This window comes from Cucurbita pepo, chromosome LG11, assembly GCF_002806865.2.
Source record: "Cucurbita pepo subsp. pepo cultivar mu-cu-16 chromosome LG11, ASM280686v2, whole genome shotgun sequence".
Classification (NCBI taxonomy): domain Eukaryota; kingdom Viridiplantae; phylum Streptophyta; class Magnoliopsida; order Cucurbitales; family Cucurbitaceae; genus Cucurbita; species Cucurbita pepo.
In genome coordinates this window covers 580,349-599,066 of record NC_036648.1, presented here as the reverse complement: position 1 = coordinate 599,066, position 18,718 = coordinate 580,349, and the positions used below count along the sequence as shown (strand labels likewise).

The 18,718-nt window shown below is 35.3% G+C and overlaps 2 protein-coding genes across 3 annotated transcripts; both read left to right on the top strand.

Moving 5' to 3' along the window:
* Positions 1–622: 622 nt before the first annotated feature.
* Positions 623–2,737, top strand: LOC111804800. Its single transcript, XM_023689592.1, has 5 exons — positions 623–1,042; positions 1,113–1,240; positions 1,320–1,432; positions 2,036–2,221; positions 2,502–2,737. Exons 1-5 carry the CDS (start codon positions 717–719, stop codon positions 2,529–2,531), a joined length of 783 nt encoding a protein of 260 aa, XP_023545360.1. The 5' UTR covers positions 623–716; the 3' UTR covers positions 2,532–2,737.
* Positions 2,738–8,615: 5,878 nt separating this feature from the next.
* LOC111806152 (AP2-like ethylene-responsive transcription factor ANT) lies at positions 8,616–12,439 on the top strand. 2 transcript variants are annotated; one of them, XM_023691521.1, is made up of 10 exons: positions 8,616–8,821; positions 9,054–9,418; positions 9,513–10,134; positions 10,228–10,310; positions 10,467–10,475; positions 10,586–10,674; positions 10,768–10,841; positions 10,990–11,040; positions 11,119–11,195; positions 11,351–12,439. In XM_023691521.1, exons 2-10 carry the CDS (start codon positions 9,088–9,090, stop codon positions 12,058–12,060), a joined length of 2,046 nt encoding a protein of 681 aa, XP_023547289.1. In that variant the 5' UTR covers positions 8,616–8,821; positions 9,054–9,087; the 3' UTR covers positions 12,061–12,439. The 2 variants fall into 2 exon arrangements, with proteins under 2 accessions (XP_023547289.1, XP_023547288.1); XM_023691520.1 differs by having other exon boundaries at positions 8,617–9,418.
* Positions 12,440–18,718: the final 6,279 nt, after the last annotated feature.

Sequence of the window (18,718 nt, the reverse complement as noted above, 5' to 3'; positions counted from 1 at the left end):
TTCCTACTCTCTGCTATTGGAACATCATTCCTCCTCCTCCGCCAGGACTCTCCATAGGCCACTTTGAAGATAAACACCAGTAGTTTTGCTTTCGGCTTTGCTTTGGGCTTCAAGTGGACAAACACCAGTAGTTTTGCTTTGGGCTTCTTAAAAGACGTCGTACCAATGGAAAATTCAGTTCTTAAATGGAAAATTCAGTTCTTAAATGGAAAATTCAGGATCATTTCTTAAATGGGTACATGGGACTTTCATCGTGTGGCCACCCAAATTATTTCGTATTTTACCATTAATTTTTATTTATTTATATTGTTTGTTCATAAAACGTTAAAAAGAAATTATATGAAAAGGAAATGAATATGGTGAGGTGGAGGGATAATATCGAACTCTTCATCTCCATCCACACCATCTATGGTGTAATTTCAATTTAATTATTTTATTTTATTTGAATAAAATTGAATTCGGACTGAACTATGTCCTAACACCATTAAATTAGCGCATATTACTTTCTTTTTTTTTTAATACTAATTTATATAAATACCTTAATTTTGTTATTAATTAAAAAAAAATACCAATAAAAAATAATTAATTTTGCGGGAAAAAATTTGTCCATTAAAGAGTCCATAAAATACATAGAAAGGCTCGGTCAATTTTTGTGATCTTTTGGATAATAGAAGTCACAAGAGTACTGGCGACGGTGAAGGCGAGGCAGAGGGAAAATGTTGCCACTGAGCCAAGCTCCGGCCGGCGTCTTACCGGCCAGAAAGTTCTCCCTAACCACGCTTCCCTCTCTCAAATTCTCTAACCCTAATCCTTTCCGGCGCTCTAAGTTTATTCCTAGAAGAAATCCTGCGAAACCTCTTAATATCACACTTTCCAAAGCCGAAGGAACCGTCGATTCGACGAAACAGGCTGTTTCCAACTCTCCAAGTCCGCCTCCTTTTCCTACTGACCAAACGGTTTTCGTCGGCGATGAGAGTGTTCCGTTGGAAGGAGTTATTCAGTTCGATAAGCCCAATACGTCGTCTCGTTTGAGCAAATGGGGGTAATTTTGACGATTCCTTAGATTGATAAAATTTATTGTGAATTTTGCTTATTGTTCTGTGGTTCTTCAGCCGCGTGGCTCTGCTGGCTGGTGGAGATGTATTGGCCTTGCTTTTGTTCTCTTCAATTGGAAGATTCACCCATGGTTTCCCTGTTTTTGATTTCGAGACAGTACGCACGGCTGACCCTTTTATTGCTGGTATGATTGTTCCTATGCCAAATTTTGATGTTCAATCTTCATTGGTTTTTTCCTTCCCTTGATGAATGGATTATTATAGGTTGGTTTCTGAGTGCTTACTTTCTCGGTGGTTATGGAGAGGATGGTCGTGGGATGAATGGTTATTCCAAGGCTGTTATTGCCGCTTCCAAATCATGGGCTTTGGGAATTCCAGTAAGTTTATCTGCCTTAATTGTGTTTGTTCAGTGCATCTTAGTTCTGAATTCCAAAGTTGAACTGGTTTTAGTTTGGTTACTCCCGAATTAGAATTCTTGTTGGAAAGGCCAGCTTCAGTTCTTATCTGAATAACACCACAACTTTTGGGTTTGCCAAGTGATAGATTGTAAACACTGAAAAAGCCACCTTTAAAAATATAGAAACAAGCATCAATTTAATTTATCATTATACACTTTTTACAAAAATGTTTTTGATTGAAAAACTTTTGTCTAAAGTAGCACTCCCAAATACTTGAACTAAATCTTTGTTTGCTGAAATATAATGGGTTCCTTCATTTTTACCACTAAAGGCTAGAGTTGAATTGTTCACATGAAAATACCATTGAACTAAGGCCGCCATCACAAGCAAATTTGTGTTTTCTTATTTATGTTGTTCATGTGATCTTGGGTTGCCTTTCGCGTTCTTAACTCATTATAGATAACGATATCGTGACCATTGTACCCCGTTTGTCCTATGGAATCTGAAGTGTGGGCATTATAGATAGAGCTTGGTTCTTACCATCAGCACAAAAGATCACTTTGCTTTGTATGCCTACTGCAGCTAGGTCTACTAGTTCGGGTAGCAACATCTGGCCATCTTCCGCCATATAACTTCATAGGAGTGACGATGGGAAGCACGGCTGTTTTGCTCATTGGATGGAGAGCAATACTGTATAAAGTTTTTCCTGTCGACAACAGCAAGAAGAGTGATGTCTATCGGCGTGGCAACCCATTTGAACTATTTGAGGTGCCTATTTATGCCATTCCTTGTCATGAATGCTTCTTTGCAAACCGGTTATTTCTATCTTTAACTAGATACTATGATGAGTTGGATAATCACAGCTGAACGACTCTCGGTAAAATGTTCATCGTCTCTGAATACAATTGATATGACAATCTTAAAAAATGATTCATTTTCATTTTCTTCCCTGACTTGCATTCTCATTTTACTTGTTTACTCTTGATGTTTTGTTATCCATGTCAATTGCTTTCGGTTACATAATCCTAACAGAAGTTATGTTGTGCAGTTGTTGACATCATTGGTGAGAAGGTGGTGATGAGGGAAAAACATCCCATTTGCTTGTATCATATTTTTTTTCTTTAAAGGGACCTTATAAACTAACCAACTGGTAAGAGTCCCTCTACTTGTGAACAAAATGTGTAATTCTCTAATCCAAGTTTTGTTGATTTATGTATCCTCTGACTTACTTTGTTCATACAAGGAAAGTTCGATAATCAATAGTGAGCTCTCTTTGTTGTCTAACGACCTTTAGATTACTCAATTCTCTTGAGAATGAAGCCAAACGAGGAAGGCACATAATTTTTCTGGTAAACCATTTTCTGCCTTGCATTTTTGCAGTTCAACCTCTCCTCTTCATATGTTCAAGTTATAGTCATTGTCTGAAAATATAAATTTCATGATTGGAAGGTAATAAGAGTGAAAGAGCATGCTAGATGTTGAATATATAACAGTAGAAACTTCTTATGGATGAGCCCTTTTGTTGGAGTAGTGGTGAATATAATTCTGGAGCTCTTGTGAGTGTGACTTGTCAATTTTAGATGATTGGCCAATTTTCTCAGTGTATTGTTCTTGTGAAAAATGCTCCATGTGTGGGTTTTGACTGTGACAAATGTGTGAATCACCACCTCTTATTTAGATATCACATAGCATGACCACAAATTTTAATGTTTTAAAATTGTTAGGTTCAGATTAATTTCATCTTTTAATATTCTCATTATTATTATTTGTGATAATGTGACAATCTCCCACTCTTCAACTATGAATTTAGACCTCTTGATTAAATAAATTGATTTCGATTGCGATTTATTTTAGATTATGGTTGTCTGTATGCTTGTCAATTTATCTCTTTGATTTATTACATTTCTGCATCTTTTAATAGGTTGAAATTAGTAGATAACATAGCCTATTGCTTTAGATTAGTCATTAACGTAAGGTTATTCCTAAACTTGCCTTGTGTTTTATGCTACTGCAAGTTTAAAACATGGTTACACAATAGCATTAGATGTAAGGCTAGTTCGACTGGGCTGTGTTTCGAGAAACAGGGCCATGTCTTTTCTCGAAATTGGGCCGTTTAACTTTGAATGGGTTTGGGCCTGGCCTGTTTAGTTTACATCTCTCGTTGAATTGATAGGCGTTTTTTGGACGGCCTCTACGCGTGAGTTGGGCCTTCACAAGGCCCACCAGGCAGTATTTCGAATTGTCGTCCCTTTTCTCTAAGGCCCATTTAGTTAGATCGAAGTATAATCCACCGTCAGCAAAATTGTCTGGGTTTATTCTTATGTGTTAGGGTGGTGAGTTGTAAAGAGGTAAAAAATGTAAGATGGTAAATTGATTTAGGTATTTTGAAATGACGTGACTGGAAAAGATAGGGGAGGAGGGACTGGTTCCGTTTAAGCTGTCTGTTGCCGCAGCCGCAGCCTCAGACTAATATTTCTGTCAAACAAAATTTAAAAAAAATAAAAAAAATACTGTATTATCCATAGCCCAAAGCTGTCTCATCGCTCCGCCAAAATCTGGCATTTACCCTTTTCAATCATTTTTCCATTTTTATTTTCCATTTGTATTCCAATCACCGTTGACCATTGCATCATCACCATCATGATGATGATGAAGAAGAAGAGGATGAAGAAGAAGAAGAAGCATCATGTGGCTATGATCACGTAATTATTTGAATATGACCACATTACCCTCAATCTGTGCGTGGTCCCTCAGTCACAAGGCCGCACCCTTAGATCCCCTGCACCTGACCCACACACAATAAAAAAAACCTCACTAAATCTTGGCTGAGATCCGAATGACAAATTAGCAGGCAGGAAAGAAAGAAAAAATAAATAAATAAATAAATAAAAAAGAAAAGGTTTCTGAAAACGAAGAGTTTTAGGGTTGGTCTCACAGATACCCCCACTGACCAAACGAATATCACCCATTTCCAAAAACCCACAAACAAAGGCGGGCTTAATTTAGTAAAATATTTTGGTTATTCTTTGGTCAAAAAAGAATTAACTTAAATTCCATAAAAAGCTAAGCTTTCTTCATGCCTCTCTTCCATTTTAAAACCAAAGAAGCAACGAAAAATGGTGATGATAATAATAATAATAATAATAATAATAATAATAATAATAATAATAATAATAATTGGTGAAAAGTAAAAGTAAAAAGTAAAACCAACGTCCACCTCTGTGTCTACGAAAGAGACGTATGCTTTGAATTTTGTTTTGTTTCAGAGAGTCGTCTCTACGTGTTTAAGCTAAACCAACCCCCTGTTTCGTTCTTTGCTTTGGTTTGGGACGTTGTTTGTTGTTTTCATACAATAAAAAAAAAATTCATTAAAAAAAAAAAAAAAACTTGAAGAAAAGAAGAGAGAGGGATTTGAAGAGATAAATATGACATGTCATTGGAGGGTGAGAAGGGGGCTTAGGGTTTCAGAGGGATGCTATAGCTATACATATTTAGGTAGAGAGAGAGTAGGACAGTGACAAATAGAAGATGTTAAATACGAAAGATCTTCAAAAATTTATTCATCTTAGAGAGAGAAAGAGAGAGTAAGAGAGAGAAAGAGAGAGTAAGAGAGAGAAAGAGAGTTGCAGAGGGTAACAGCTAGATGTCCTTCTCTGTTCAGTACCCATCATCCGGTGATTTTCTTCACCACACCCTTTCTCTTTTTTGTTCCTCCCCCTTTTTTTATATTTATATTAACTACTATTTGCTCTCTTCTCCCTTTTCCAATTTTCTTCCCCTATTATCTCTTCTCCACGTCACCCCAATTCAATATTCTTACCTTATCCGTTTCAAGTATAAGCATAAGTCTCATGTCTTTACACGTCTTTCCATTAGATAATATCATTTTTGAATTTTACCTTTAACGCCTTTCTTCAAGTTTTAACTACTCTTATAAAAAATGTTTCGAAATAGGTTGAATTTATACATTTCGTAACTTTACTCAAATTTTAGTTGGACATGAGCTAGCTTGGAATTGTGTCTTTTTGTGACTTACAAATTGAACATCACATCGCTGGCTAACACCAGCTGTGGTCACACTGACAATCCACCGCACTCCTCCTCCTTTCTTATATTACATGAAAAGTTTTAATTTTTTTTTTTTTTTTTTTTTTGATACTGTGAATCTGAAAACATAAAATAAAACTATACCATATTTCATGAATACACTATTTAGTGACTTGGTTAGCTATTTGGCAGGACCCACTCTTTGGTTTCAGTATAACTATTCATATCATCAACTGCTCATGACCCTACAACACCCAGTGTCCTTCATTTCTACGCCATGAAACGAACATCGTTTAGTTGTTTAGACGATAATCAAAACAAACATTGTTTAACGATAATTGACATGAAAATAACCTGCGTTGATTAAAATGGTTGTTTAGTTGTTGAAAGAAAAGGGGACAAGGATTGTTCTGAATTCTTGAATGGCCAGCTCTTTTGCATTTGGAGTTATGTCAAATGCTTTGGAATATGCATGGAAATTGTGTTCTGATTTCTGGGCCCAACAAAAACAGTCTTGTTTTTGTATGGATATTCAGAGAAAGGGCAGTGAATAGAGAAAGTTTTAAAACAAGAGCATGTTGGTTGAAGTGGGAATTGATAAGAATTATACTCAATCCATTCATCTAGTCTAAGCTGATATTGAGTGTGAAGTTTGAAAAGTCATCAAAAGCAGACAAAGAAGCAAAAGAAAAAGGAAGCGAAGAAGAGGGAGCACCCACCAACTATTGTCACATTTGTTTCTCCCTCAAAAAGGTTAATGAAAATGAAAGGGAATAGCGAGAAAGCGAGAGAGAAATGGCATTGGTCAAAACCCTTTGCCCAAACACCGTTACATTACCCATTCGTTTTAGACTCGCAACTCATAATATCTTACTTTACACAATTACCCCAAATCATGTCCATGCATATCTTATTTGCATGCAATAAAACATTCCCACTCACAAACAACCTTAAACATGGTTGGTGGACACCAGAAAAACACAATGAATAAAAGAAAGAAATAAAAGGTGGAGAAAAAAATGAGTAAAAAAATTTATTACCTTGTCCTTATCATTGGGAACAATAAAGCAGACAGCAAAGTAAAAGAGAATTTGACTGGGAAATCCTAAGCTTAATTATCCCATATTTTTTACCCATGAATCATATTAGTAAGAAATTTGTTTATCCAACTTAGAACCTGGAACAACAGCTTTTGGAATTCCCATTTGATTTCTGAATATTCCATTCAAACTAAATTCATAGGCTTTTTTGTGAAGAAAAAAAAGAAGAAGAAAAAGAGTGAAAAGTGGTGGTATATGCAGGAATCAATTATTGGGGTTGTATTTCGAACCAAGTGCTGTGCCTGCTTTTCAGTATCCACTTCCCCTTCCTTCTTGCTTGCTTTTTGGGTATCATCTTAATTCTACTTCTTTACAAATTAAACCTCTACATATCAATCCCTTTATTGTTATTACAAATTTGAGATGCTGCCATGTCGGAAAATGACGTCTTCTTTCTCTCCACAATCACTTTGTTCTTTCCTGGAATTGAAAACAGAATAATTGTACGGGACAATGAAATGCGACCGAGAAAGTAACACAATGATTTAACTTTTTATACCATTATATTATTTCGACCCATGCCCAGGTTCGTGTCATATCCCACTTCGATTGGAGAGGCGAATGAATCGTTCCTTATACGAGTGTAAAAATCTCTTCTTAATCGACGTATTTTAAAATCGTAAGACTGACAACGATACGTAACCGGCTAAAATTGACGATCTCTGCTAGTGGTAGACTTGAGTGTTACAGGTGCTATCTATTAGAGGCAGACACTTACGACGATACTTAACGGGCCAAGGTTGATAACATCACCTAACAATGAAGTTAAGCTATTACAAGTGGTATTAGAGTAAGACACCATCTATGAAGTTGACAATATTATATTAGTGGTAGACAAAGTGGTATGATCAAAGTTAACAATATCTTAAGCGGTGGCCTTGAGCTGTTATGAGTAGTATCAGAGCAAGACACCTACAATGATACGCAACGAGCAAAAGTGGACAAAATCTACAACCATGGGTATTCTTTGCTTCTTAATAGTAAAAACTTTGCTTCTATGATTGAGCCACAAAAAATGAAGTGCACGAGGTTGATATAGGTAGCGGTGCATTTCAGTTTTTGAAAGAGTTTGTAAGGTATTAGTTCATTCATATACCATTGGTTTACCCGACAACTACCAACCGAAGGCCCAACACCATGTTTTTGTGATTTTAGTCGACAAAGCATACAATCCAACACCTCGTGAGGTGGACAAATGAAGTGTATAAGCAGCCAAGTTAGATACAAACACATTTGAGCTCTATATTATCCAATACCTATATATATTAGAGTGTTGGGGCACAATACCACACCCAATCAAATCACTTTGATACTGACACGTGAAAGTGATTGAAACCGACAAATTAAATCAAAACTAATTAAATTGATGGAGTGGACTGGGTTGAATTATTTTCTTTGATTCTATTTGGGTGTTTTTGAAAAAGTTGGACTCATAGTTGTATAATTGTGTGGGGAGCAGCAGTAAGAATTTGGAATTAAATAATACAAAAAAAATGTAGATTAAATAAGTAGGACGAAAATGGTTGGTGCAGTAGTTGAAGAAATTGTCAAAAAGGCAATAGACGAGAAGGTTACGTCTTTATCCATGTTGGCTACTATTTAGTCCATGTGTTTTCCTCCAAATACAAACCAATTATAATCCAGTTTCCAGGTGCTTGCTTCCATTTAGATTGTGACACCATCTTAGCAACCAACGATGGGTGATGGGCGATGGTCGATGGGGCTGCGACCCTCTTACAGCCACAGGGAGGCAGTAAGTAAGAAAAATGGGCTTACCATTTTGGCATTTCTGAATTAAATTGAAATTTGAAGCAAAAAACAAGAAATAAGGTTGGAGTGGGTGGTACTATACAAGGAGACCCAATGGGGGTGTGCCCAGATTTCTCCTGCCCTTCAAATCTATCCAAAATGTACCCTGAGTTTGTGTGTTTTGTTGCTGTCACTCTTCCACTCTCTCTTAAACCCTAATTAGAATCATAATGACTATGATTAAGAAACTAAACTGAGAATGGAGGAGGGATTAAAAGAGAAGGTAAAATGGAAGGTGGGGTTGAAAGGAAAAGTAAAAGATACACAGATCCCTATGGAGTGCAGGGATGCTACCCAACAACAACATTGCTCATCTGCCTCTTCTCTTTGTTGAGTTTAAAGAGACCAACTGGGTTCCCTCTTCTCCTCTATTGCTCGCACAACTGGACTCTTCCTTCCAACCATTCTTGGGGTTATTCCTTTTTTCCTTCTTCTTCTTCTTCTTCACTCTCCTTTTCCTCTCTTACCCATACCGTAATTACTCATTTTTATTGGAAGAGGTGCAAAGTTTTTGAAACCCCAGGAGAGAACTAAAAGTAGTTCGTATCATCATTAGTTCTGTGTTTTTGTTATTTTGTAAACCATAAAATTTTTAAAAAGAATTCTCCCCCTTTGTCCCCAATGATTGATTTCGGTTCTTGCAGCTAGAGAAGGAAAGAAAGAAGAGCTGAAGAGAAGATGAAGTCGATGAACGAGAATGAGAATAACAATAATAATAATAATAATAATAACAACAACAGCAGCAGCAGTTGGTTGGGATTCTCTCTTTCTCCCCACATGAAAATGGAGGTTACTGCCTCTGATCATCCCTACAATCATCACCATTCTCACTCTGCTACCAATGCCTTCTACTTGTCTCCTCATTACAACAATAACTCTGAAATCTTTTATGGGATTGCTGAAAATGCTTCTCTTCATCACTCTGCTGCTGCTTCACTCTCTGTAATGCCGCTCAAATCCGATGGCTCACTCTGTATTATGGAAGCCCTTTCAAGATCACAAACCGAAGGTTCTTTTCTTTTCTTTTCTTTTCTTCTTTCCTCTGTTTTGTTATTTAGTGTTCCGGGGGTGTTCTGAAATTTGTTGGTTTTTGTTTTTGGAAGGGATGGTTCCGAGTTCTTCGCCGAAGCTAGAGGATTTTCTGGGTGGTGCAACAATGGGGGGTCGAGGCTATTTCAATCAAAATGCTGAATCCGAACCCGACAGGGAACATTCCTTGGACCTTCTTCATAGACCCATTAGAGAAAATCAACAGCAGCAGATTTTGATGCAAAATACCCATCAATACTACTCAGGGCTGGTTCCGTCTTCCATTGGAATTGGAGGTTGCGATCCTCAAATTCTACCCGCTGACGACGACGAAATCCCTTGCCTTAGAAACTGGGTCTCTCGTTCTCACTATGCCGGCGCCCATAATAATCTGGACCAACAAATTACTGGAGGCGGCGGAGGCGCTCTCGTACATGACGGCGGCAGTGGCGGTAACTCTGTCTCCATTGGTGGAATGAGTTGTGGGGAGTTGCAGTCGTTGAGCTTGTCGATGAGCCCAGGTTCTCAATCGAGCTCATTCACGGCTTCTGGCCAGATCTCCCTTACTGGAGGCGACGGCGCCGTCGTAGAAACTAAAAAACGAGGCCCTGGAAAACTCTGCCAGAAGCAGCCCGTTCACCGCAAGTCCATCGATACTTTTGGCCAAAGAACCTCCCAATATCGTGGCGTCACCAGGTTCCATTACCTCATTATTTATCCTTTAAATCCCATTCTAATTCAATACAACTTTTTTAAAGCGTTGTTCTTTTTGGTTTGGAAATACCTCAGACACAGGTGGACTGGGAGATATGAAGCTCATCTCTGGGATAATAGTTGCAAGAAAGAAGGGCAAACAAGAAAAGGAAGACAAGGTTTGTAACAAGCAAAACAAAAAAGAAAACCCATTTTTAATTTCAAGTTTTCATGTTCTTTTCTCATAAGCTTCCATTTTGGATTGACCATTTTACATTCTTTCTTGTCGTGGTCTGTTCTTGACGGGAATGCCATTTCGCATTTCACCATAACAGTTTATCTTGGTAAGTTTTGGTTTCCTTCAAGCTTATGGCCAACAAAATATAATGCTTCATTTCAGTTGTGTTGTTTGAAATGTTAGCTAAACTCTATGTTTATTACTCAAAATTTGAAGGGGGATATGATATGGAAGAAAAAGCTGCAAGAGCTTACGATCTTGCTGCCCTCAAGTACTGGGGACCCTCCACGCATATTAACTTTCCTGTATGCTTCAAATCTCTAAAACCAAAAAAAAAAAAANTCTCAGTGATTCAAAAGCTTAAATCTTTATTACATTTAATTATGTTTTTTTGGCAGTTGGAGAATTATCAGACTGAACTGGAAGAAATGAAGAATATGAGCCGCCAGGAATATGTTGCCCACTTGAGAAGGTAAAAAAAAAAAATTAAAAGTTTGGTTTTTTAATTCAAAATTTCATCATCATCATCATCTCATCATCCCTTTTACCTTTTCATTTCCTCTCTGTTTCAGATTTTGTTCGTAATCGTATATTCCATTGGTATTCTTTGTTTTTTGCAGGAAAAGCAGTGGCTTTTCGAGGGGCGCTTCAGTTTTCCGTGGAGTCACAAGGTTCTTTTATTCTGTCCATAATGGTTACACTAATCTTTATTTTTTGTTGCTAAGTGTAATTAATTGTTTGTTAAACAGGCATCACCAACATGGAAGATGGCAGGCGAGGATTGGGAGAGTTGCTGGAAACAAAGATCTTTACCTTGGGACATTTAGTGAGTTTGTTTTCTAGCTATGAATTACTTTATGAGTGATTAAATGTTTGGATAAGAATTAATGTGTTGTGTCGGAACAGAAGGTCTCTAAATTCCAAAATTTTTGGTTTGAAAATGTGGTGTGTGTCATTCATTAATTTGAGAAATATTGTCAGGCACGCAAGAGGAAGCGGCTGAGGCTTACGACATTGCAGCAATCAAATTCCGCGGTGTAAATGCGGTCACCAACTTTGACATTTCAAGATATGACGTCGAGAGAATCATGGCCAGCAATACCCTACTGGCTGGCGAGCTTGCCAGAAGGAACAAGGAGGTGGTCGTCGACCCAAGAACTGATGCTGCTGCTGCTGCTGCTGCTGCTGCCGCCTACGATTCCTCTGTTGCATCTAACAATAATGGCGGGATTGAAATGAATCCAGACGGCAATGGTACGGATTGGAAGATGGCATTGTATCAGAATCCTTCTCATCAACAACACCAACAGGGAGCTGCTACTTGTGTTGCTGAATCACTAGATCATCATCATAATAAGTCGATGGCCGCGTCGGGAGACTATCCAAATGCTTCGTTTTCGATGGCATTGCAAAACTTGATCGGTATCGAAGCGTTGAACACTACTAACAGTCATGGAATTGAAGATGATTTGAACAAACAAGTAACGCATTTTTCAAATTCGTCGTCGCTGGTGACGAGTTTGAGTAGCTCGAGAGAAGGTAGCCCTGACAAGACGAATGCGTCAATGGCGTCGAAGCTAATTGGTGCAACAAGCGGGGTGGGGTCTTGGTACCCAACCCCACAGCAGCTGAGGCCAACAGCCATTTCCATGGCACATTTGCCTGTGTTTGCAGCTTGGAATGACACTTGATTAAAAAAAAAGAAACACAACCCGTTGTCTTTCCTTGATTAGTTTGGCATTTAGTTTTTGAAAATTTTTGTTTGCATGAAGGCGAATGAAAAGAAAGAAAGCAAGAAAAAAAAAATGATGATGTCTGGGAGACAAGGGAAAAAGAAGATAGAATTTTGATTACAATCCCCTTTTCTTTATTTCCAAGGAGTGAGTGAGTGAGTGAGTGAGTGAGTGAGTGGGAGTAAAGAATGAAGCATCGTGGGGTCCGACTTGTGCGTCTGTAATCCATCTGTCTTCAAATTAAACCCTTTTTGGGGGTCTCCTCTTATTGGCATTTCAAATACAAAAGATGGGGAGAAGTAATGATTAAATTCTCAATGATTTGATGTTAGTGAAATTTAAAGTGGATGATTAAAATACTTTGCCTTTGCCTTTGCCTTTGACCCCAATGTGCACCTCAATCTTGCACTTCCTCATAATTGCTATCCTCTCCTTTATTACAATTCGCTTTCCCAAAAGGCAACGGAGGTTGCTACCCATTCTCATCTCTCCCACTTCTTCACTAAGTCTCATTTACTGTAATAACTAATTTTGTTTTCGCCCCAATCCCATCTAACCCTCTATCTTAATAGAGTCATACTACTTAGTCGTTACTTCTATGAGTGATGACTTCTAGTGACCCCATCAATCCCCTGCATTTTCGATGCCAGGGACTCCTCGCTTCTAACAGTGAAGAATATTACTACAAATCAACCCGGGTCCTTTCAAAATGTTTTGTCTTCAGAAAAAACTTTCATGAAGTCTTCGACATAGAATTGCTTAAGGGAAAACATACTTAACCTCAGAGTTTTTATAATAGAGTTACCAAAAAGAAAGGTGCAAATCTAATTTAATTCCTATATCTCTCTTTTACTCGAGTATCATACTAGCATATCCCTTTTGGCCCTTTTGGTAAAAGTTATTCCATGTCCAGGTGTGAACGTGCTACTTTTATTATTATTATTATTATTATTTATTTCTGGGATGAAATGATTTATTTTTTAATACCAAAATTGAGATAATAATAGAAATAGAGGAAGGAATTGAAATTATTGTCATCATAATTATTAAAATGCAATGTACACACGTGTAAGATGGAGTTGAAATTATTGGTAAAAAATGATTGGTGGGCAACAAAATGTTGGCGCAAATCCAGGAAAATTGGCAAGTTGAAACAAAATTTTTGGTGGCTTTGGGCTAATAATAATAATAATAATAATAATAATAATAATAATAATAATAATAATAATAGAAATAAAGGAGACGATGGTACCCAAAATTCAAACCCTACCTTAACACTAACATAGCCTTCTTAGATTTTAGCTACTAAACCAACAAACTATCTTGCTCATTTTTGGGACATCTTCAAATTATTCTTACCTTAATATTAAATTTGTAAATAATATATTCTAAATTATTTGGCTATTATTTGTTTTACCTTAACTTAACTTATATATATATATATATATATATATATATATATATATATATATATATANTATATATATATATATATATATATGTATATATAATTTTATATGTCTTTTCAATGAACCCTTAGAACAGAAAACAAAAAATAAATATTGATGAAAGAGAGGGCTTGAGACTTTCCTAATTTCTTTCTCTTCTTTTGTTTGTTTGGATTTATGTCAAGATTCACTTTGTTGACATGCTTTGCCAAATTCAAAAAAATTCCAAATACAAAAAGGAATTCTACAATTTTCATCCGCCAAAAAAAGAAAAAGAAAAAGAAAAAGAAAAAGGAAGNAAAAAAAAAAAAAAAAAAAAAAAAGTTGGGGTGGAAATGAGTTCGATTAGTCAAAAAGATTAGCAAATAGTGGAACCTCATTATCTTAATTTTTTTAAAAACACTTAATTAGTCAAACAAAACATGCATAATTAATTAGCACAAACCCACGATAATGTTGTTGACAGCTGCTTCCGATTGTTATTCATAACCCAAAAAGATCATAATCATATCATATTATTAACACTCTTAACAAAACTCTAAAATACTTGATTGATTGGGCTTGGTTGCACGCGACATGGATTGCTCTAATTTCCCACTCATTATTCATAGGAATTCATTCCTCATTTTAAATTATTATTGTATGAAAATTGATTGACGAAGCATAAAGAAGATAAATCAATGGCATTTTAGGTAAGGAGTGATATAGAGATGAATGTATGGGAGGAATTTTCTTGAAAGTTGATCAATATGAGACGTCAAAATCAACTGGGTAGCTATGGATATATATATATATACTTTTTTCCTAAATCAAATAGAAAAGCTATATACATCCGTTCGAGTTTGATCTGAGTCTTACATCGTTTAGATAAGAAAACAATCGCGAACATATTGTTGTACATTAATGTTACAACTAAAATGCACTTATACCCATTGTTGTAGTGAAAGCGGAAGTAAAATAGAGATTAAACAAAGGGACGCACAAATTTACATGGTTTGAAAGCAAGATATTATTCTACATATACAGGTGGTATCTCTCGCATTACAAAATCTCACTCACAAAGTTTCTTCCAATTAATTGTAACTTCACATCTCAAAATAATGTTAGACAAATTTTTATACCGCATAGTAATATTAATTTTCATTTTAGAATCAAAGCAACACTAATACTCATACATAAATAAATAAAAAATGATTCATATATTAATACGAGATGAAATAAATATTCTTATAAATTCATGAATAAAGTGGAGAATGTTACGAGTAATATTTATAAATAAAATATTCGTGACAATTCTGAACCCACATAATTAGACGTGAAATTTGTTGAATAAAATGGTAGAAAGAAAGTTACAAGAATTTATATTTTATGTAGAGGGAAGGGAAAGAAGGCATTAATGGAAAATGTCGTGACATGGGAGGTGAAGTTGAGAAGAAAGACGAGGGGAGAAACAAAGTTTAGTGTTGGTGTACGACATTTATTGATTCAGAGGCAGCACCCACCCAGCTCCAGCAGCTGTCCAAATACAAAACTGCAACGCCAAGGACATCTGGAAAAAATGCATCGTTTTTCTCTCTACTTTTGTGCTCATTCATACACCTCTATTATTTTTAATATCTAATAAATAAATCATGTGGTATGTTTCCATTTGGATTTCTTGTTTCTTCCGAGGGGACGAGACATGGGTTTGTCCTAACACACTCACTATGTTTCCTTTTTAAAGGACTCATTCCTGTCTCATTATTTTTAGTAAATTGGACCAATACCAACACTGTACACCAACCCTTTGTCTTCTGGTGCTAACCTTCATGGGATTGTCTTCTTTTTCTTTTTACGTCAAAAGCACGCTTATTTGAATGGAGATTCAAACTTTTCCATTATTTAGAGTATAATGTTTTAATTAGTTCAATTATGCTTGTAATTATTTTGCAGAATGACTGTCTCTGTCTCTGTCTGTGGGGGTCCAAAAAGGAGTGATATGAATTGAACAGAGTGAGTAGGTGATGTGTTTTGGTTTCTATATACTCATTCATGCTTGATCCATGCATTACATTTGTCTGTCTCTTTGTCTCATTCAGATTGTAATTAATGTTCCCTGTTTATTATCATTATTGTTTATAACTTGGGATAGAAAAACAATTTAGGGGACAGTTCAAATGAAAATGGAGGCAGAATGTAATTAATAATAATAATAATAANCAAGACAAAGGGTGTAGAGTAGAGAGGAGTAGAGAGTAGAGGGAAATGTCTACATCGCGTATCCAAGGTAGAATCTTTGCGCCTTCTTTTGCCTAAATCCTACACAGTCTACGGCGCCTCGTGATCCCTCCAGCTGTTACTTGGCCCACTCCTCTTCTTCCCCCTCGCCGCTCTTATTTTATTATCTGTCAACTCAAATATGTCCACATGCCTGCCCCTCTCCTGCGCTCCTCTGCTCTGCCCTCCCCATTACTCCATCGCCCCTCCTCCCATCTGCTGCACCTTCTTTCCCCCTCTTAATCACTCACACATCTTATCTTGGTACACCACTCCGGCCCATGTGCCAACTTGGGCAATTCATGAGCCCAAGTAACTGTTCTATTTGGGCTTAAGGTGGGTACGTAGATTGTCCATCTGTCGTTTGTTAGTTTGCTGGGCCGACACTCCTAGGCTTTAGTCATCACAAGTTAGCTTCTTAAATTTCAATAAAGCCTATTAAATTGCTACTACCATCCAAAGTCTATATTTGATGCCTTCCCCTCCTCCAATTATTCAATCAAATTAACTCTTAATAAGTGTTAGATGTGATTAAAGAAATCTCCATGTATATAATAAAGGAAAGATTTTTGCATTTTTTTAATTATAGAAAATAGAGATAAGATTTTTAGTGGTGGTAGATTTTGTATCGTCTCCCTCTAATATACGTCCATTTATTTCGGTCATGGAAGATCCCAGACAAAGACAAATGCACATTAAATGAAAATGAACTAATTTTCAATAATATGTAATATATATAAATATATTGTATTAATATCAATAATTTCTCCCCAGTAGTTAGCTATGGCGTGGTGCATATGTCTAATAACTTTATTCTATTTTATGATATTTTTCATATTAGCAAAGAGATTCACATGCAAGTCATACATCATAGTTTTTCTTTTGATGTTATTGTCATCATTTTAACTTTGATGGCCGAAAATGAGGGGAAGATTCAAAATTCGTCCCTTCACGCAATGGACGAGTTTCGATTCTGACCAAAACCTATGGATAGTTCTTTTTCTCTTTTTAATGACAATTAATATAATTTCAAATTATTTTTCGACCACACAATAAATAAATAAAATCCCACCAATCAGCCCATTGCTCTGCTATGGGGTCCTATAGACAGTAGACAAGTCAAATTCCCTTTTGAAAGAAGAAAACAAAATATATATATATATATATCGGCATTAATTTATATGTTACTCTCCTATAGTTTTTTCTTTTTAAATCTTTTTTATCTCTCGAATATATATTTGATTATAAAATATCTCTAACGAAATACAAAATTGAAAATTTGTAAATTAAAGAGTTTTTAGATTTTGAAGATTTAATTTTAATATATTAAAATTTTGTAATTATATTATTTTAAAACGATCGAAGTTTATTAACAAAAGTCTACATATTTCAACACTAAGAGAATGCCACATAGCTTTTTCACGATAAAAAAATAATATTTTTTTAATGGATGGATTGAATATTATTAATATGTATGTGAAATTTTATATGCTAAAAAAATATTATTCGAGTAAGGCAAGATCGTGTGTCTAAATATTTTAATAAAATAATAATTTTTCTGTTTTAAAAACAAAAATGAAATAATTAAAGCAATATATTGTCAGTCAAATGTTACATATTCATTACAAAATGATTATCCAAATATGAATGGGAAATTGGGTCGTGAAGAGAAGTATGAAACAGAGAGAAGCTCTTGCGATGGTAACTCGTTCAACATTTTTCACGTGGAATGGATCTCAACGCACGTGATGCACGAGGAAATGGAATTTGCGTTCCACTTATGTGTTGAGAATTAAAATAATAATAATAATAATAATAATAAAGGATTCCATGCTCGCTTGTTTGTTCTTTTTTAAGAATTAGTATATGTTATTATATTTAATAAACCATTGGTTAGTGAAGCTTACAAGTGTGTTTATTCAACTTTGAATACGTGCATTTGTCAGTGCATTAAGCTAAAGTACATCAACTAAAACTCTTTTTTAATTCAAATTTTGTAATTATAACTAATCTTTCAATCCAGCAATAATAAGTGTATATTTTTTCAACACGGGTCGTTATGGCTATACTTTCGAGACTTAAAAAAATAAAGACATAACTATGATATCATGTTAGAAACATTAAACCTCTACATTGGTATGATTGTCTACTTTGAACATAAACTCTCGTGGATTTACTTTTGATTAATCCAAAATATCTCATACGTATGAATATAGTATTTTTCACTTATATATCAATAATCTTCATTTTAATTAGTCAATGTGAAACTCAAATAGCATAAGCCCTGCCAGCTCCCAAACATCAACTTCAAGTCTTTAAAATTCCAGTGTTTTAATATCAAAATATGTAAATTAAACATCACTATTTAGGTGTGTTCATATAGCTCGACATAAAAATTGTGTATACGCATAAAATGATTATATTAATTTCTCAAGATAATATTGATTAAATACGTACATTATTTTTATAAAAATTGAAAATGAATATTATAATATTATAAAATAAGCTTATGATTCACGTTTTTTTTCCTTTCTTTCTTGGATTAGAAAAGATGTTACGATCTTCCAATTATTTAAAAAAATTATTATATATTTATTACATCACATCAAACATTACTTGTCTTAAAATCTGATTTTAATTACAGAGCACATTCACCTTTCAAAAATTACATTATTATTTAAATATATCATGAAATAAGTAATTTAAATACAAAATTTATACTTAGAAATATATAAATGGTGGAATATTATTAGACATTTCATATAATTTCATTACAAATTCAGATAAAATTTTGTAACATACGTATGGTACAACATTATAATATTGTTCAAAATGAAAGTTACGGCATTGGTGGGTGATCACGGTCCCCCATCTTTTGGCGTAATATTATATTATTTTCTTATGAAATCCAA